General features: G+C 34.1%; 2 protein-coding genes across 7 annotated transcripts; both read right to left on the bottom strand.

The window, feature by feature from the left end:
• Positions 1 to 1,556: 1,556 nt before the first annotated feature.
• Positions 1,557 to 8,904, bottom strand: LOC111909940 (uncharacterized). 6 transcript variants are annotated; one of them, XM_042900879.2, is made up of 9 exons: positions 7,910 to 8,903; positions 7,698 to 7,748; positions 6,363 to 7,373; positions 4,852 to 5,736; positions 4,351 to 4,500; positions 3,846 to 3,952; positions 2,648 to 3,181; positions 2,434 to 2,549; positions 1,557 to 2,122 (listed from the first exon to the last, which is right to left on the bottom strand). In XM_042900879.2, the coding sequence occupies exons 1-7, from the start codon at positions 8,837 to 8,839 to the stop codon at positions 3,103 to 3,105; spliced, it is 3,213 nt and encodes a 1,070-aa protein (XP_042756813.1). In that variant the 5' UTR covers positions 8,840 to 8,903; the 3' UTR covers positions 1,557 to 2,122; positions 2,434 to 2,549; positions 2,648 to 3,102. The 6 variants fall into 6 exon arrangements, with proteins under 6 accessions (XP_042756813.1, XP_042756815.1, XP_042756814.1 ...); XM_042900881.2 differs by having other exon boundaries at positions 2,648 to 2,695; XM_042900880.2 differs by having other exon boundaries at positions 4,354 to 4,500.
• A 4,341-nt stretch (positions 8,905 to 13,245) lies between these two features.
• LOC111909939 (uncharacterized) lies at positions 13,246 to 21,179 on the bottom strand. The gene is made up of 10 exons (XM_023905728.3): positions 19,954 to 21,179; positions 19,279 to 19,313; positions 18,065 to 19,081; positions 16,708 to 17,607; positions 16,185 to 16,334; positions 15,696 to 15,802; positions 14,498 to 14,858; positions 14,262 to 14,405; positions 14,033 to 14,148; positions 13,246 to 13,766 (listed from the first exon to the last, which is right to left on the bottom strand). Exons 1-10 carry the CDS (start codon positions 21,068 to 21,070, stop codon positions 13,361 to 13,363), a joined length of 4,353 nt encoding a protein of 1,450 aa, XP_023761496.1. The 5' UTR covers positions 21,071 to 21,179; the 3' UTR covers positions 13,246 to 13,360.
• Between the last annotated feature and the right edge of the window lie 489 nt (positions 21,180 to 21,668).

The raw sequence follows: 21,668 nt of genomic DNA, 5'->3' as shown, positions 1-21,668 counted from the left end.
GATGGGGTAATTATGTGTGACCGGAAGGTCTTATGTGTATGATGTATATGTATGATATATGTGATATGTTCTGTGATATGAGTATGATGATGTGGACCGAAAGGTCAAGATGATATGGACCGGAAGGTCAACATAGTCCTGGGATGGAAATCCCCTGAGACACTTGGATCGGAAGATCCTAGGGTCTTGAAAGGCGTATGTGGTATTTTGGGGAACTCACTAAGCATTCGTGCTTACATTGTTATGTGTTATGTGTTTCAGGTACTAACAAGGATCGCGGGAAGGCGTTAGCTTGATCAGTACACACTTGCAGATGTCATGTTTTTTAGATCTTGGGTTATGGATTATGTTATGTATTTTGTGGAAACATTGAATACTTGACTTTTGGATGATTTAATAATGAAATGTTTTATTAAAAATTAAATGAAAATTGCTTTAAATTTTACGGTGTTACATCATTTATGTTAAAAATTATTATATTAAAAAACCAAATTACTCTAATATAAATATTAAATATTTTTATTTAATAACTTTGGTTCAAAAACTCTAAAAATGAATTTAACTAACATATTTTTATTAAAATTCCACCTAAAACAATACCACCTATTAATTTTTTATATGTATTTAATTTATATATTCACACGTTTAACCTAGTTTTTAGAATAAGTACAGTGACCCGTTCAGAAACCAAAACGGATATGGGTTTATGACCCCGTTCACATGGGCTGCAAATAGATGGATGGAAGTAGGCCTAGCCCGCTACTGAACCAGCTATGCATGCGGCCTCTTGGGCAGTGCGGCATTGCTGCAGGTGCCCAAACCAGAGAGGGACTTCGGATCGTCTAATTTACTTTAACGCTTTCATTAGTTTGCGTAACCACCTATGTCGATTTTCAATTGTTAGGTGTTGTTTGGTACACTGGAATGAACAAAAACTCAAAAAGCATTTAGACACTTCGATGAGAAAATGTTAGTCTGTTTTTGTTTTATTAACTCAGATTCTTTGAAAACGTGTGTTTTTTTATTGCTCACAATATCGTCGTTCTTTTTTTCATTCCTTTTCCCCCAAAGAATCAAGACTACCCATTATATCCTTTATCGATTACACAAACTTGTTTTAAAAACCATCCAAATTGCAACCAAGTGATCAATCTAAAACAGATTGATAATCATATTCAATAGTATATGTTGACAGATAACATTAGAAGCAGAGTCGCTAAGATGTCCATAAAATCAAAACAGGATACCAGCAGAAAGGTATGTATTGCTTTCTTTCCACACATTCATTGTCTATAGGTTTCCGACGCTCCATTTAAGTTAATTTCTTAATTCGCTTGAACAAAGCTGTAACTTTACATGCATGTTAAGTGTTTGATAAAGTGCCCGAATGAAATATCTTTTTAAATGTAACATCACATTCGTTGTTTTTTTGTGTACTTTGATTCTATTGTTATTTGTAGCTATTGTAATGGAGTAATTACCTAAAGTATCCTCTACTTTACTTTGACCCTGCTGTTATAGTGTTATTAGGTGTATATAGAGTATATAATATACAAATTATAAAAGAACACATTATACTCAACTAGGGCCATTTAGTGCATACAATGTAATTGAGCTTGTCTGTAACAAAGATGAACAATTGTTTGGTGGAAAATGTACAACTAGACTTGTAGCACTTGAAACAGTAAAAGTGACATCATTATCTCATATATCAGCTTAAATAGACCGAAACTCGAGGCTGCTTACAATAAGGCCAGACATAGTTCCTTCATAACTTATCAGTTTCAAATTTATAGAAACACAATCATCTCGAAGCTGATTACTTGAGTTAAATTGGCACACATTGACCTCCATCCATCCATCTTCCCTCTCTTTTGGAACCTGATTAGTGTCATTGACATTACATGGGGTTGGGGATCTAAAATGAAGAATTCCTTTCTCTTTGTTTTTGTGTTGGAGTAAATCTCGTACTATTACAGGACAATGCAACCCGTGACAATTTTCTGAAAGCTTGAACACAATGTAACATGCGTATTCTGTATCTGATGACAACCTTTGACTTTCAATCTTGCACTTGATATGGAATACTTGTTGTCGTGCAAGCTCAATCACCTCTTGGAATCTGGATATTTGATATGTGTAGGATTAGGTACTTCTTGGAGACAAATAATATTTTTAGGAGTTAAAAAAGTACATCGATATAAGGACTTGGTAGTTTATCAAGCAATATACAAGAATATGATTTCAGGTTATGGAAATCTAGTTCAAAAATGAACAATTTCCAACTATTTGTTTAAGTAAGAAAAAAATGAGGTTAAAAGATTTACAGTAAAGCTCATTCATGGCTGTGATGACTAGAATATACACAAATCAATATTTAATGTCTAAAACAGGAAGACATAATGCAAATTACATTAAAAAGAAAAAGCAAACCTTGACTGGGTTGAGGGTATTGAATCAAAAAGCTTCACATTAGAAGATTCATAAAGAGCCTCCTTTGCTGAAAGCATATAATGCTTCTTTTTGCTCACATCATTTTCACTAAATGACTATCATATAGAGAAGTCAATATAATTTATTAGCAAAATCTCAGGAAATATTTTTTTTAATTCTACTACACATAGAAGACAATAGAACTGCAAATGACCTTTTCACCCTCGTCATAATTTTCAACTTTGATTTCTTCATGTTTCACCTGTATAAAAATTATAAGACATAGTGTTAGAAAGTGTAACCTAGAACACGAAATGTGGTCAATACATCCTTCTCTGTTTCAATGTATAAATAAAAAAAGTATAGAATGGGAACTAAAGAGTATCTTCAAACTTGCATAATCAATGGCTCTAAACTCAATGCCTTCAATATAGATGACACCACTTTCACAGTAGCATTTTGAAAAGCTCTCTAGTAGAAACTCAAAATCAATATCTTCCTTGTCATTTAAGAATCGACACAATTCAATCATCTTCTCTCCATGTTGCGAAATATGCATGTAAGGTTTGGCCCCTGTTTTTGTACTTGAGGTTCACATACACCCGTTTAGCTTTTGATTTTATTGGACCACAAAATCTAAAGATGAGATTAACACCATAATTGACATCTTTAGACAAAAAAACGAGGCTTTATCTTTATTTGGATCTTTAGATTGGAGATATCTAACATCTCTGCCACTTTATGAAATCTGCATATGTTTAAAGATATTAGAGTACTCCAATTTAGTATAGCTTCTATTGTTCTATGCCCTGGCATACTAAGTGATCGAAGTGCCCTCTCCAATGATAAACACTATTTAAAAGCTTTTTCTCAAATAATAAAAGATTTTGAAAAGAGTGTCCTCTGATTCTACATCTATGCGTCTAAAGAAATTTAAAATAAAAACCTAAATGTGAAGAAATCTTTTGATTGGTAACCTTGTGTCAAAATCATCTTGGTACTATACGTAGCGATTTGTATATGATGATTTGTAAAAGTTGTACATATGCATTGCAGAAATATATTGACATACTCAGTTCTTATACTTTACCGAAACTTCAGTTTGTCTTTCATAATTTTAGAGTGTAAATATTGTAGTATGTTCTGTTTTTGTAGCTTATAATATTGTGAATATCGAGCAACATCAAACTAAAAATGTAAACTATCATGCATTATGCGAGTTCAAAATTTAGCTTCACAATAGGTTATGAACCGATATTATTAGTTTATTTTGCTTGGGAACACATGACATTTAAAATTAAAAGATATCTGAGTATATCAATTGACAATTATATAAGAGAGCTATAATTACATTTAACATCAATGTACGTACACATAAAAATAGGCACAAGAAGGGAGACAGAGAGGGTAACCTTGATTTTGTTGCAGATCGCCACTTATGTGACAATCGGTTTTTGTATGAAAACTTTCTTGCTGATATCAATTCATCTCTTTTTCCATTACTTCCAATTGAAAACCACTGTATGTTATACAAACAAATAAGTAATCAAACCAATTTCTCATATGTGCATGCAAATACATGTACTATAAACCAAAACGGTCTTTCAATTTAAAACTTTGTGTGAGGACTAAATAAGAATAATCACACACACAAAGACACAATTTTTTACATGATATGACCTAAGTCCATGGGCAGGAGGCAGTATTTTTATTCACAAGCTTGAAAATGATAGTATAGTATAATTGAAACCCTAGCTATCGGCCGTTATATATAGGGAAAGTACAAATGTAAACCCTAGCTAGAACTAGATTGGATCCGTCTGCGTATATCAACTCAGGTAACACTTTGTAAAAAACAAAACAAACATGAAACACAAAATACATGAAATGAATGAGATGGGAGAATAAGGCAACTACCACGTTGCCCTCTTGAATGAGGATTCCTTTCAAGAGCATATTGTAGATATCTTCTTTCTTTGACATAGAGTAGACGTTGGAGTTTTTTGACATTAGGATTATTTCTTTGTAGTCTTTAGGCAGTTTGGGCTCCCACATTTCATAATCTTCCTATATATATATGAAGTAACATTTAAAAAGCAATATTGATTAATTAGTATATTCATTTTCATCATGACATGTAAACAACATACATTTTACTCTAAAAACTATAATTAGAAAACCCAAAGCGACTACATAGCTTACAGTTAAAATGATTTCATATTTCATTTTTCGAGAAATGTTTTTAAGAATATTAAACATTTGGTTTCATGGAACATATATATTCCATGAAACCAAATGTTTAATATTCTTAAGATTCCACAATTTGTTTGCTTTTATATATTATAAATATCATTTGATATCCTTGATGAATACATACTATACTTTTGTTACATATGCATTGCAAAGATAAGAACTTACTTGGAATTCCAATGCTTTCTTGAGTTGCATCAACACTTGGGCTGCCATTGGTCGATCTTCTCTCTTGTACTGTAAGCATTGAACGACAATTTCTTGAAATACTGTCAATGATTGAGGCACAATTTGTTCCTTTATACCCTCAAACACAAGTTTTCCTTCTGGAAAGTGGTGATTAACGAAGTTCCCTAGCTCATCAACCTCTTTTACAAATGACAACGTCCCACTCCCACACAAGATCTCAAATAAAACTACCCCAAATGAATATATATCAGATTCTTTGGTTAAGGTGTCTGTGCTCTTTTCATACTCTGTGTCAGGAGTTGTGCAGGAAGTATTCCTGAGGTCAAATGAAATTGGGTCATCTCTTGAACTTACATAGGAAAGCCCAAAATCACCAATTCTTGCCTTCCATTCACCATCAAGTAGAATACTAGAGCTTCTGATGCTCCTATGCACCACCACATCTTTTGTTACATTACCTCCATGAAGAAAATCCAACCCACTCGCAACATCGATACTTATCTTAAGACGTTTCATCCATGTAAGATTAACGTCCTTCAAATACCCATTGAGTCTTCCTTTAGATGCATTCTCATAAATAATGATTCTTTCATCCATTTCATTACAATAGCCTACAAGACCAATGATATTTTTGTGTGTATACTCGTGAAGATTTATAAACTCAGTGGAAAATTCTTCTTTTAGAAAACCAGTATCACCCTTAAATCGCTTTGCAATAATGATGTTACTTCCATTAGCTTGTGGGACTTCTCCTCTGTATAGATGCCAATATTTTTCTTCACCAATAATATTCTTCTCACTGAAGCTTTGTGTTGCCAACTTTATGTGTTCAAGTGAAAATTTGAGGTTGTTCTTGAAGTTTTCCTGTGATTCATGACACTCATCAGTCGGCCAGTTGCTAATTGAAGATTAAATTAAAATTCTTATTTAACATTTCTTTTCTATTTGTCTCGTTTTTTGTACTTTTTTTATGTAATTATCATATGGGAAAATGACTTAAAAGCCCAACAAAGTTTTCAAACCATTCAAAAAATCTCAATCATTTTTTGTCTGTTCAAAAAAACCCAACGAACTTAACTTTTTGTCTAAAAAGTCCAACAAAATTCCAAACCGTTCAAAAAATCCCAATTTTGTTTTGTTTAAGTTCATTGGGGTTTTTTTTGAACAGTCAAAACATGATTGGAGTTTTTTAAATGTTTTGAAAACTTTGTTGGTCTAACAAGTCATTTTCCCGATACGGTAATAAGCCACGTCATCTATTTCTTTTATTTGACTTTTAGGAAAGTATAACTTAGTTGAGCTTTTTAGACAAAATGTTAAGTTTGTTGGGTTTTTTTGGACAGACAAAACATGATTGGGGTTTTTTAAATAATTTGGAAACTTCGTTGGGCTTGTAAATCATTTTCCCTTATCATAATTGATGTAAAATTGTTGTTGGTAACGAATAAAGAGAAAAAAAGGTTATAGTTTAAAACATGCATCCAACTTACTTGAAGAAACAGTGCTTGCTCAAGCCCCTTAATGACGACATCCATTTTTGGACGTTTGGCTTGAGATTCTGCCAAACATCCATAAACGATTTCGAAAAATGTGGCCAAAGACTCTTCACTGAGACCTTCATTTTGAGTAAAAAGGATTTCATCACTCTCTTGCTTCAGGACAGGATCTATCAATTCCTTAAGTGTTCCTTTATCATAGTGTCGTCTTGCGATGGGTCCCAGTCCTTTCTCATCCTCGGCCATATAAATTTTATCATAGGCCACCCTTCCACACATGATCTCACACATAACTACTCCAAGAGAGTACACATCTGTTGCTTTTTTCAACTTACCAGTACTCCAATACTCTGGATCCAAGTACACCTCTGTTCCAGCAATATGAATGGTATTGATAGTGCTGGAGTTTTCATTCAAAGAGTACAGTTTTGAGAGCCCCAAATCCGCAATCTTTGCTTCCCATCTCTCGTCTAATAGAATGTTGGCACTCTTGATATCGCGATGTATTATGTTTTGTTTGTTGTCATTACCACTGTGAAGGCAGTGCAATCCACGTGCAATACCAAGACATGTTCTTATACGTTGCGTCCAGCTAAGGTTAGCCCTGTTGCCGATGCTTTCCAAATAATCATCCAGGCTTCCATTAGAAGCATGCTCGTATACAAGGATCCTTTCAGGGCCTTCAACACAAAATCCAAGAAGAGAAATTATGTTGGGATGCTTACAACTAGTGAGTGCTTCAATTTCTGCAACAAACCCATCTTCCCCTTGTTTGTCTCCTCTACTAAAGATGTGCTTTATAGCCACAGTTTTACCTGTCTTGGGCATTAATTCATCCTTATTATTCTCTTCTATTGTGGAAGAATTTGTCCCCTGATCAAGATGAAGTACTGCTTTATACACCTTGCCATATCCGCCTGACCCAATGCAGTAACGTTCAGCAAAATTCTCAGTGGCAAACTCTATATCACTCAGTCCAATCTTCAAGTGTTCGAAATCTTTCCCCTACATATATAATTATGTGTGTCAAGGGAAAAAAAATTATTGAGATTGTAGAGGATAATCAATTAGATTTGTTGAAGTAAATCTATATTATAAACAGATGTTGATTAAAAAAAAGTGTAATCATTTAAATGTGAATGGCCATCTTCATTGTTTCCAACATTTTTATGATCATTATTTTTCAAAACTATTAACGAGAAATTAATTACAATTAGTACAAGATGGATCAAAAAAAATATTCAATCGATAGCGTACTTGATCACTGAATACTTAAGTAGGTTAAAAATGATTATTTATATTACTTAGACTCTAAAAGAAAATAATTACCTTCAGCCGGTCAAAAGATGTAACTTCACTACTCTCGCCTCCTGAATCTTCCTTTAACATGGATAGAAATTAAACAATTTGATATAAACACAAACAATATTGTGAGATGGAAATGAAATATCTTCCTCTTTCTTTTAATAAAAGTCTTGCTGTTAAAAAAATGGAAATGAAACCAAAGAAAACAATAACAACTCCAGGAGCACAGATCTTACAAGGTTTTCGAATTTCATTTGGAGTTGCAATGCTTTGTCTAGTTGTCTGACAATTTGATCCATACTTGGTCGATGTGCTCGCTGCTCCTTGAGACACGAATATGCTGTTTCTGAGAAGATTTTAATTGATTTCTCGTCCATTTCTTCCCATACATCCGCATCAATCAAATCCTCCAAAGTTTCTTCTTCATAGTGTGATCTGGCCGATTCAACTAAAGACTCCCCATCTTCGTCATCACTCCATGCTTCCTTCCAAAACAGAACTTCAAATAGCACCACTCCCAACGAGAACACATCCGACTTTTCGGTCACACCTCTTGTCTCTTCATATATCGCGTCCATGTATCCTTCCGTACCAGAATGTTTAGCATGGTGAAGACGATGCCTATGAGCAACCGGAGTTCTTATCGAATGCCCAAAATTACATATTTTGGGCTCCCAGTTTTCATCTAACAGAATTGAAGAGCTTTTGATGTTGCAATGTATGACACTGTAATCACGTCCCTCCTCATAATGGAGGTAACTTAATCCATGAGCAATACCAGCACATATTTGCAATCTTTCCATCCATGGGAGTGTTGATGCCTCCCTTAGATGCTCATCGAGACTTCTATTGGGTTCATACTTGCTTAAGATGAAAATCCAATATGGATCCCCGCTATACCCAAGAAAAGTGACAATATTTTTATGCTTCAGACCAGAAAGGATCAAAGCTGTGTTCTCGAACATGGATACTCCATCAGCATCAAGTCGATCATATGATTGTGCAACAATATCGATCAGCTGTCCAGACCAAAAAAGCTGTGCTTTGTAAGTTGTAAATTCCTTGTTTGAACTAATCACATATTCATCAGCCATGTCATTGGTTGCTGATTGGATATCTTCAACTGGGATTTCTAAGTGGTTAATCCCTTCGAGTGGATAATACATGATGTTTCTATGTATGAAGGTAAAAAAGAGGATGAAGAAAAGGAATTATGTGAATTGTGAAGCAAGAGGATACTCACCAAACATAATCATAATTTTTTGAGTAAATTACTGAAATCATCCCTATGGTTTCATTAAAATTGCATGTTTGGTCTCTAATTTTTATTTTCCACTTGGATCGTCCCTATGGTTTGATTTTGTTGCGTTTTTCGTCTCTATGGTTTGGTCAAAATTGCACATTTGGTCCCTAACTTTATGTATGCAATGGACGAAAAACGCAACAAAATCAAACCATAGGGACGATCCGAGTGCAAAAAAAAGGTTTGGGACCAAACGTGTAATTTTGACCAAACCATAGGGATGATTTCAGTAATTTACTCTAATTTTTTAATGGATTCGTAATATTTAGGCAATGCCATCTCATATATATATATATATATATATATATATATATATATATATATATATATATATATATATATATATATATATATATATATATATATATATATATATATATATATATATATATATTCTTTTTTAATGGATTGTAAGAGTAGATCCAGATCTACATAATGTGTTGTCAAAACTTTTAATATGATCAGCTGCTCAGCGCCGACAACGACCGTAGGTGTAGAGTCAACAGCAAAATAAAAATGAAGGTTCCTATCTATATATAAAGCAATTTTAAAATTTTAATTCCAATTATTTTAGACTAAATTGCAAATTTGGTCAATGCCAACTGTCCTTCGAGTCCCGATATGAAGATTGCTACATAAAAAAAAAAAAGTACAAATAGAGTATATTACAGTTTTGGTCCCTATGGTTAAGTTTTAGTCCAACTTTTAAATTATTGACATGGCTCGCCCTTGTAGTTTTTAAAAGTTGCATGTTTGATTCCTGAGTTTGCTACCATCAATGGGTTTAAGTACGACTCCCCTTCTCTCACCACCAAGCCTTTCCCCCATCATGCTATCCACCCCTACCACTCATTCTCTTCCCCATCATGGGAGGAGATTGCATTCTCGTGGAAATTACCTCCTCCTTATCTTTTTGGTCACCATAAATTTCCCGAGACCAACGACCATCATGGTAAAGATCAACATTAAATTATTTTCACTCCAAATTATGTTTGAACTTTTCAATCTTTAGGGAGGAGGGAGTCATTTCCTCCCAATCCACTGAACTTACTGTCACATTAATTTTTGTCTCTATTTTTTCTTCGTCTTTCTCAACCTATAACACAAAGAAATCCTATCTTTTTCAACCCACTTAATTAAAAAAATACAAAACAACTAAGGTACAAGTTTTAAAATACATGGTACAAAAGAAAATGAAAGGTTGAGGATGAAGTAGGTTAGTGAAACCAATAGGCCATAGGAATATTTACAAAAACCACTCAATTAAAAAAAATACAAAACAACTAAGGTACAAGTTTTAAAATACATGGTACAAAAGAAAATGAGAGGTTGAGGATGAAGTAGGTTAGTGAAACCAATAGGCCATAGGAATATTTACAAAAAGGTCCTTGAACTATTGTAGAGTAGAGTATTCGTACCTATAGGCCATAGGACGCATAGCACACAAGTTTGGCGAACCCAACTGAATTTTGGTTTGCATTTGCTAAACCCCATGCTCACAAGAGAGGCCACTGGTTCTGTAACTATTACAAGGTTCATAATGCTTTCTACTTATAAACCCACTGCCTTTTCTTTCTCCCACCCATGTGGGATGAACTCAGATCCCTTGGACTCTTTTATTTACTTTTTCCAATATCATCACTTTAAATATTAAATTATCATTCATCTTAAATTTGTTTTGGACATATGTATCATGGACAAGAATACAAACATATAAACATTTATACATTTTAATGATGTTTTACGGTTCGAATTTCATGTTAAAAAATGGGAAAACCCTATTTCTAGAATTTGTTTAAAACCGATTTCCAACACCAGGTTGTTGAAACTAGAAATCCTCTTTCTTTGCTTTTCAAGCCAATCTCTAGTTTAATAGGTAAAAGAATTATATTTATAAAAGATAACAAAAGTTTAAATATAGTTTAATGGGTAGAACTTTGCGATGTTAGCAAACACCTTTACATTGCCATTTTAATAATGTTGAGTCTTTCCATCAATACGAAAGGTAGTTTACCTTCCTGAAACGGAAAATAGCGAATTTCTTTCTATTAACATCTAATATTATTCTCCATGTAAGAGCCAATAATGTATCCAAAGTCTTTAAATGTATTCTAGATTATTTTTGAAGAACATCTGGAAGATTAGAGAGTAAGAATGTTAGATTAGAGAGTAAGAATGTTGTAGCTACACCACTAGACATGTTTGATGTTTCCATGAGGTTTAACCTTGTTTGTGGCTCTGTATTTTAGGTACTAAATAATACACACTTCAAATTACATACAAATAAATTTGACAAAATTCATTGGTTTTTTTTACTTACAAGTAGTTTTAGGGACCAGGTAAATGGAATGAAGCTTATGGTTGAAATCAAATGTTAGTGAATAAACCTTAAAAACCCAATGAAAAGTCATTTGGAAACCCCTTTTGCACGAAGAGAATGTTAGTGAATTGAGACAGAGAAGACGTAAAAGCATGTATATATTTAGATTTCGAGGTTTAGCAAAGATTTAAGGTGAGATTATGTACCCAAAAGTGGATTTAGTTTTTTGTTTAGCATTATGTTAAGGTTGCAATGTCTCAATCTAGTTCGATCTTCCACTTTGTTTAAAGTATCCGTTTGTAAAATACAGTTGAAAATTCTTGTTTTTCAAGTTATAATGTTGATGTATTCTTTGTTAATTTTATTATTACAAATTTTTTTAGGGGAAAAGGACTTAAAAAGGTAACATTGTTTTCGTTTTGTACACATCTAATCACTATTATTTATTTATTTATTTTGAAAAATTGCCCGGTTAACTTGTTGGTTTTGTGTACATTACGTCCTTATGATATATTGTTGTAGGTTTCCGACTAAAAGATGGATTCTTCGGTGATTTTGGCATCTCTGCGAGACCTCGATCATCTTCTCTAGCGATATATGGCTTTTTTGTCACTTCTGTTTTTCCATCCAATATCCAACGATTGTGTTTTTCTGGCCAAAACCTCGGCAATTCTAACAAAGGGGGTGGTGTAAATGATTGTCAAGGTTTTACTCCGACTGTGGAATGGATTTGAGTGGCTGAGGTTGCGCTTCGGCAAGGCAAAGGGAGGTAGCAAATTGGTGCTTTTGAAAATGAGGGTTTGTAGGTAAGGGTAGCAGCAGAGAAACGACAAAGTTTGATGCGTAACAGGGCAGGATCGGCGGGTGGAAGAAGGTTTCCAATGATGGTTTTTAAGGGAAGGAGAAAGATAGTGGAGAGAGAATGGTTTTCAAACTGGAGACTCACTTGAGAAGATGACCGAAAAAACAAAATCATTGGAAAAATCATATCTCACTGAAGATGCTAAAATTGTTGGTTAAGGGCAGAAACTTACAACATGTTATAAGGATGTAATGTGGACAAAATTGACAAGTTTGAGTTTTTTGCAAGAAGAAACATTAATTATTAAATGTATACAAAATAAAAACAATATTACCTTAACGAATTTTATTTATTTATTTTGCATAAAAAAAGAAAGTAAAGTTTTGGGGAGCGGAAACATGATTATTTGCCAAGATAAACCTAAAAAAAATATTGCAAAATCTATTGTATTTTAGGTAGAAAAAAGTTCAAAGAAACCAAAATGGATATGGGTTTCCAAATGAATAGTGGGCTGCCAAAAAATGAATCGAAGTGGGCCTAGCCCACGAATAAACCAACGTAGGCGTTAGGCTTATTGGCCAGTGCGGCAGGTGCCCGATCAGAGCGGCAGTTGCAACTCGGAACCTGGAACTTGGAATGGAAAACATTAATGATTATTCTATTCATATTATTTCCCCAAAGAATCCATTACACAAACTCGTTTTGAATTCATAGAAATTGAAATCAACTCATGTATAACTGGATAGATTTCAATAATAGAAGCAGAGTCCTTAACATGTCAATAAAAAAATCCGAACAAGATACTATCTGAAAGAGTGAAAGATATGTATTGCTTTCTTTCCTCGCTTTCTTTGTCTATAAGTTTTCTCACTCCATTTGATTGTTTATTTTTCTAGAACAAATCTTAATTTTACATGCATATTAAGCGTTTGATGAAATGCCTGAATGAAATATCCTTTTTAATGGAATACCAGATTTGTTGTAAGGTGTACTTTGATCCTCCTGTTATTTATTGATATTGTAGTGCAGTAAATGCCCAAAGTATACTCGAATTTACTTTGATCCTACTGTTATTGGGTGTATATAGGAGTATATGAATGCTAGTCAGGTAGTTCTTGATGAAGGATGAGATGGATAGTTCATGCAGTGGTATGAAAAATGTCATACTCCTAACACACGCACTGTAGAATCAATGTAAGACAAACAATTGTCATGTTCACTGTGTTTTGCTGTATCTACTTGCTCACATCATTGTCTCATAATTACATCGACCGAAACTCGATGCTGCTTATACTGAGGCCGGACATAGTTCCTTCATAACATATCAGTTTCAAATTGATAAAAACACAATCATCTCGAATCCCATTACTTGAGTTGAATTTCCACACATTGACTTCCATCCATCCATCTTCCCTCTCTTTTGGAACCCGATCAGTATCATTGACATTACATGGGCTTGGGGATCTAAAATAAACAATTCCCTTCTCTTTGATTTTTCGGTTGAGTAAATTTCGTACTATCACCGGACAATACAAGCCATGACATTTTTCTGAAAGCTTGAACACAAGGTAACATGTGTATTCTGTATCTGGTGACAACATTTGACTTTCAATCTTGCACTTGATACGAAACACTTGTTGACGTAGGAGCTCAACCACATCTTCAGATCTAGGTAGTACATGATATGTGATTAGATACTTCTTGGAGTCGAAATAAATTTGTTTAGGGCGTTGAAAGTGTGATGATATAAAGCAATCTATAAGAATATGATTTCAAATTATGACTAGTATATAAATGAGCAAGTTCCAACCATTTTAGCAAGAAAGTTGAGTAACTTCTTTCATGGTTGGGACGATATAGTATTAACAAAGAAAGTTTAATGGTTAAAATGAGAAGATGTAATTCCAAATTTAGTTTAAATAATAAATAAAAACCTGGAGTGGGTTGAGCGCATTGATTTAAAAAGCTTCACATCGGAAGATACGTAAAGAGCCTCCTTTGCTGAAAGGATAAAATGCTTCTTTTTGCTCACTTTGTTTGGGGAGAACGCCTGTCATAAAGTTCACTATAATTTATTACCAAATTCCCAAGATTTAAAAAAAAAAGAAAAAAAAAAATTTCTACCACAGTCTACACATTAAATATGATAGAAACTGAAAGGACCTTTTCACCCTCGTCATAGCTTTCAAATCTCTGAACTTCATTTTCACAATTAGTTGGCAATTGTTGCACTTGGTCTGTGCTCAAATCTAATTTGATCAAGGGTTGTTGGACGTCCTTTGGATCCTTGATTTCTCCATGTTTCACCTATATAAAAATTATTATAATACAATGTTATAAAGTGTAACCTACAATATGAAAATGTGGGAACAAAAATTCTAGGATGGGTTCAAACTTGCATTATCAATGGCTCCAAACTCTATGCCTTCAATATAAACACCACGACTTTCACAGTAGCATTGTGAAAAGCTCTCTAGTAGAAACTCAAATTCAACATCTCTATTGTGATTGAGGAATCGACACAACTCAGTCATCATCCATCCATCTTCTCTCCATGTTGCAAAATATGCATGTAAGCTTTCGCTCCCCTTTTTGTACTTGAGGTTCACATACATCCGTTTAGCTACAGATTTTCTTGGACCACAAAATCTAAACACAAGACGAACTCCATAATCGACACCCGGAGACAAAAACTGAGCTTTTATCTTTATTTGGATATTTAGATTCGAAATATCTAACAACTCCGCCACTTTATGAAACCTGCATATATTATAAGATATTGAAATATTGATTAGTGGTACTACTCTTTATGACCCACATACACACTTATATACACTTTTGGATTTGATGTTTCTTTTCACCCCAAAAAATGGAATAACTCCAATTTTTTGGACACGAGTTCAGTAAACAGTTAAAGTATCAGTAACTTTGATTATTTTTTTAATTTTTTTCATAAAATTAGTATCCCTATTATGTTACCTTAGATAAGGATTTTGATATTTGTGTTATCAAACACCCGCACTGAATTATATGTCTATTTAGACAATATGCTAGTTATCATTTGATTACTGATATAGTTGATATTTTAGTGAGTAATGATGAAAATTTTCTAACAATATGGTTCTTGAACTTATACCTGAATGTTGAAAAACAGTGTTTTCTAACATTGTGCCAAACCCCTTTGGTAACAAGTTACAATGAGTTGTGTAAACTGCTTAAATGTAGAAATTAGGCCCTTATACTCTTACCTTTAAGCTAAATAACGTAATTTGTATGTGTTTTTCCCATACATCTTTACTTATAGTGCCACATACACCGGGATGATAGAAAGCTTTTTTTTTTTTTTTTTTTTTTTTTTTTTTTTTTTTTCATTTGATAACTTGTTATGTGAATGGTGACCAAGTGTGACAAAAAAAAATCATGATGGGAGTTCAAGATAAGCTATGAAACGATAATATTGTTAATTGACTAAACACCTGTCATGATTAGCTAGGATGGAAAAACAACTAAATTCAACATTCAAGAAAGAGATAGCAATAAACACAATTAATAACAGTGTATGTATAAACACACATACACAGAGAAAGAGAATGAAACCTTGATTTTGGTACAGAACGCCACTTATGTGACCATCGATTTTTGTATGAAAACTTTGTTGCTGATATCATTTCATTTCTTTCTCCATCAACGTCTAGTGAAAACAACTGTTGTACACAACAAAACAAATCAAGCGCAAGCCCAATCTCTATTATACTGCATGTTATTAATTGCATGTATGATTTCGGACAATCCCTCACAATAAAGAATTGACAAGTAGCATAAATCAATGAAAATATTTATTGTAAGAGCTTACACCTTTAGTTTGTCATGGCAAGTAGCCGTGATCGATCATGAGCAATGAGTACATAAGTTCCAAAATCAGAGGATTTTTTTTTGGTAATTGAAAATATGTTCAGTTGGAAATTAAAAACTAAGTGAAATTATATAAAGTATAACAAAATGAAAAAGTCTACTGGTTTTTATAAAGTTTAAGAGAAAGGAATGTAGGGAACAAAAATGACTTGGATGCAAGAACAAGCTAATTACCACTTTGCCTTTTTGAAGAAGGACTCCGTTGCATAGCATTTGGTAGATGTCTTTTTTCTTTTCAAGAGAGTAAATCTCTCGAGAGTCTGACATTTGGATCAATTTTTCATAGTCTTTAGGCAATTTGGGCTCCCATATGTCGTAATCATCCTGTATATTATTTAAACACGAAAAAAATTGTTACTTCAGCTAATATAATGAATGACAAGGTTATCTCATATCTGCATTTTACGAACTCGTATCCATTTAGATTTTATTTACTTTCGAAAATTAATTAGAAACATTCAATAAAAATGGTTTTCAATTTAGTATACTCCTTAAAAAATGCCTATATATATATATATATATATATATATATATATATATATATATATATATATATATATATATTCAAGCGAAGCTAATTTAATAATTGTTAAAGACTGTACAGTCTTTAACAACTTTTATTTAGTTATGTCTTAATACCTTTTTATTTCTATATTTATGATACTCGTTGAAACGTAGATAGTTTCCGAAAACTTACTTGAAATTCCAAGGCTTTGTTAAGTTGTAGTAGCACCTTACTTGTTGTTGGTCGTTTTTCTTTTTCATCATGTAAGCATTGGTAGGCAATGTTTTGAAAGATATCCAATGATTTTGGGGCAATTTGGTCCTTTATACCTTCAAACACCATTTGATCAAGTTCTCCTTTTTCATAATGACGTTGAAACAAAGTGATTCGATTATGAAAAGAACCAATGATGCGTTTAAACACCAATCTCCCACACAAGATCTCAAATAAAACCACTCCCAATGAGTAAATGTCAGATTCTTTGGTTAAGAAACCCAATTTCTCGTATAGTGGGTCACAATAGCCCGGTGTGCCGCAAGCATTGTCAATGACAAAGTCCGTTTCCTCATCTATTGGAGTTATTAAGGACAGCCCAAAATCACCAATTTTTGCTCTCCAATTATCAGTTAGTAGAATGTTAGAGCTTTTGATGTCTCTATGCATCACCACCTCTTGTGTTACGCCACCTCCATGGAGGAAATCCAGCCCTCGTGCAATATCAATGCTTATCTCAAGTCGTTTCATCCATGTAAGATCATTGTCCTTCAAGTGTACATCAAGACTTCCTTTAGATGCATACTCAGTACAAATGATTTGTTCAACGTGATCTTTGCAGTAGCCGATAAGGCCAATGACATTCTCATGTTTATACTCCAAAAGAATTTCAAGTTCTGCCATAAATTCAGTTTCTCCTTGACCACCAGTTGGATCCAATCGCTTTGCAGCAATGGTGTGACGACCATTAGCATGTGTAACTTCTGCTTTGTATATCCTTCCGAATCCTCCTCTTCCAATGACATTGCTATCACTGAAGTTATCTGTGGCTAATATTATGTCTTCAAGTGAAATTCTGAGGTTGTCTTTGATGTTTTCCTGTGAATTATTAAACAATTGATCAACTTGAAAATCATATCAATGAGTTGATATTTCTTTTATGGGTCAATTTCATAAATGGACAACCGATAATATTTAGTTTCTTTTAGGGTCACTTATCTTTTAATTTTACTCAATGAGCCACTAAACTTTTTTGGTTCTCATCACACCATTAAAGTGGATTTCAATCGGATAATTCTGCAAATTTACTTAAAGCTTTTAAAAATGTACAACCATTGCAAAAAAATTATGATAAGATGTTCTTTTTAAATAAAGTTGGTGAAATCTGATGTAACAATATATAGAGTTTTAAAAGATGTTGCTCTTAGTTATGTATTATTAACTAGATACATATTTTTACAATGTTACTGATGGAGCACCCTTAAGTTTTAAAGGATGTCGTTCTTAGTTATGTATTATTAGAAAAACGTTATTTTTTCTAAAAATGTTTACTTACTTGAAAAGATAATGCTTCCTCAAGTTTCTTGACGATGACTTCTGCTGTTGGACGCTCAGCTTGAGTTTCTGCGAGACATTGATACGCAATTTTTGAGAATGCATACAAGGAATCTTGATCGGGTCCTTTATTTAGAGTGAAAATATTTTCATAAGTTTCTTCCATTAATCTAGGATCCACCATTTTCTTTATTGAATTTCTACCCTCTTTGAAGCGTCGACGTGCCACGTGTGCAATACCGTTGCTGTTTTCGCTGGTAAAAATTGGATCATTGGCAAACTTCCCAGCCATCATCTCAAATAAAACAACTCCGAAAGAGTAAATATCTGATTCATTTTTCAACCTACCCGTGTTAACATATTCTGGATCCAAATACAGTTCTGTGCCTGCAAGATTTTTTGTAAAGAGAGTCTTGTTCACTTGTTGATCATCGTGGTGGAATTTGGAGAGTCCAAAATCTGCAATTTTTGCCTCCCAATTCTCACCTAACAAAATGTTACCACTTTTTATGTCTCGGTGTATTATCCTTTGTTCACCCTCTATCTTGGTATGAAGGTAATTCAATCCACGTGCAATATCAATGCAGATCTTTATACGTTGCACCCAAGTAAGATTAGTCAAGCTACCCTCACTTCCCAAATAATCGTCAAGGCTTCCATTAAAAGCATGCTCATACACAAGTATCATATGACCACCTTCCTCACAAAAGCCTAGAAGAGAGACTATGTTGGGATGCTTACAACTAGTAAGCATTTCAATTTCTCCAAGGAACCCTTCTTGACCTTGGTTATCTTCTCTAATCTTTATACGTTTTATAGCTACAGTGTTGTGTTTCTTTGGAAGGTCACTTATATTCTTATCTTCTAATGGCAAGACATTTTTGTTATCAAAATGATCAAGTTCTGCTTTGTACACCTCACCATATGCTCCTGCCCCAATGAGGCATGTTTTATGAAAATTCTTGGTGGCCGATTTTATTTCACTTAGTGGGATCTCCAAGTGTTTCAAAAATTTCCCCTGCAACATTAATGGTGCTCAAGTTAAAGAAAAAAAAAAGAACATTGTTATAGCATAGCCTATTAATTATGCTGGTAGTAACTAGTAAGGATGGGAATGAAGTTAAGTGCCAATAAAAAAAAAGTTAAATAAAATGAGCGTGGTTGACACTTTTTAATTTTTTATGATTCACCTTTAAAATGAAAGAAATTAATTACCTTCAACTGATTGGTTGATGTACCTTCGAGTGTTCCTTCAATTAACAAAATAAATATGTAAGAGTGATGAAAGAAAACTCTCGTTCCTGAGTTTAGAAAAATAAAAGAAGAGAAAAGAAAGTATGAGAAAAAAGAAGAGAAAGTAAAGAAAAATAAATTTGTCTTTTGTGTTTCCGAGTCGGAGAGAAGTGAAAGAAAAGTTAAACATTTTGTTCTTTTTCTCCAAATTCGTCCAAATCGGAAGGAAAATTAGGAGGGAAAGTGATCATTCCACTTCATTTCTTTAACGAAACTCGGAACACTAATTTCTTTTACTTTCCTTTCACTTCCATCAATATCCATTTCTTATGGGATTATCATAATTCCTTTGAAGATCCAATGCTTTCTTAAGTCGTATCAAAAGTTGATGTATATCTGGACGTTGTGATCGTTGCTCCTTCAAGCAGTAATATGCTGTTTCTGAAAAGACTTTGAATGATTGTGGGCCCATTTGTTTCCATAGGTCTGGATCGATCATGTCATCTAGTTTTCCTTGTTCATAACCGCATATGGCCAACGGAGCTAATAACTCTAGGTCTGCAATATGCAAGTGCCTAGGTCGGAATTTGATGGCTAACGGAGCTAAGGTAAACATGAACTTTTCTTCTGTATCGATGTTAGTATTGTATTCCATACCGATGTCGGATCTTTCTCGCTGCCCCAAGTCACTGGATCCTGGTGCCTCTCCATCTCCTGGTTCTGAAAACATGTAGGTGCTAGAATGGACGTGATCTCTGATGTCGCTTAATGATGGTGCTTCCATTAGTTCTGGCAAGTTGCTGACTAATGACCACCGAAGTGGAGGGACGGAAAGTTCATATGTCGATGTCTCTGTGGAAACTTGATTGGCCAGTTGAGGTAAAAGCCCCTCATCCAAATTTTCCACCACATCCAGCAATCCCTTTGTGGAATCTTGATTAGCCGGTGTTGGTGAACTCCCGTCATCCATTTTTTTGACGAGATCAGGTAATCCCTGATCCCCTTTTCCCACCATATCGGTTGATTCCTGTTCTAAATCATGTTTGGCCAATTGAGCTGAAAACCCCTTAGGATTAATGAATGCCGTCCTCCCACACATGACTTCAAATAATACAACCCCTAACGAGTAAACATCCGATTTGTGCGTTACGCCTCCCGTCTTTTCATATATTGGGTCTATATACCCTCTAGTGCCACAAAGACCACCAAGGAGTAGTCGGTGTCTTCGAGTTGCTGTAGTTTTCATAGAAAGCTCAAAACCAGATAACTTGGGTTTCCAGTTATCATCTAGTAAAATCTTTGAGCTCTTGATATTACGATGCACAACGCTAAAATTGCGTCGCTTATCGTAATGGATGTAACTCAATGCACGTGCCATGCCAACGCATATCTCTAATCTTCTCGTCCATGTGAGCGTTGCCGGATCTCTTAGATATTGGTCGAGACTTCCGTTGGCGTCATGCTTGTTTATAACGATTTTCTCTTCATTCTCGTCACAAAACCCAATGATGGAGACAAGATTTTCATGCTTGAGTGTTGAAAGCATCAAAACCTCCATCCAGAACTCTTTGTTTCCATGCCCACACTGACGATCTAATCTTCGTGCAACAATATTGATCAATTGCCCAGACAACAAGAGCTGACCTTTGTACTCCTCTCCAAATCCACCTCGTCTGATGAGGTTTACAGAAGAAAAGTCGTTGGTGGCATCTGCTATCTGTTTAAGTGGGATTCGAAAGCGCTCTAGCTGGTAGTTGGAAGATGAAGAAGACATGATGTTTGTTTAATTTATCAAGTCAAAACGAGAGCAAAAAAGGGAAGGCAGCAAATTAACTATGTGAAGGTGAAGAGAATGTTGAATGACACACACACACACATTAGATGGATAAGTAATGATACGTGTATAAATGCCAGCCAACCTCCACTTCCATCTCTACCTAACTTTTTTAATCCAAATAGTAGATCGGTCCATAAGGTCCACTAGATAAAATAATCTTGCATGTTGACCAAAACAACTTTTATATTTTATTATAATCACTAATATAACACACAATTCGATAAATTTTGATTTTAATATTCTTAAAAATATGACTCGTCATTTTGTTATAATACAAATTGATTCTCCCTTAACAAGAGATGGATTAATGCAGTGGACTTGGGTGTAGAAATGTAAGAAATTGACATATCCACAGAAGATATTATCCTTAATCATTAATGGAGAGGGAGTCGGGTCATACCTGCAGCTTGAGGAGTAGAATGTCATGTTAGTAATTATTTAACGTGATTATGTGCCCAAGCTAAAACTAAAGAAAAATGGTTGCCAAAAATCAAAATCTACAATTTTGTCAGGTAGAAAAGAAACAAAAACAGAT

The sequence above is a fragment of the Lactuca sativa genome, chromosome 1, assembly GCF_002870075.4.
Source record: "Lactuca sativa cultivar Salinas chromosome 1, Lsat_Salinas_v11, whole genome shotgun sequence".
Lineage (NCBI taxonomy): Eukaryota > Viridiplantae > Streptophyta > Magnoliopsida > Asterales > Asteraceae > Lactuca > Lactuca sativa.
Note: the sequence above shows the minus strand (reverse complement) of the source record. Positions and strands in the feature narration are given on the sequence as shown.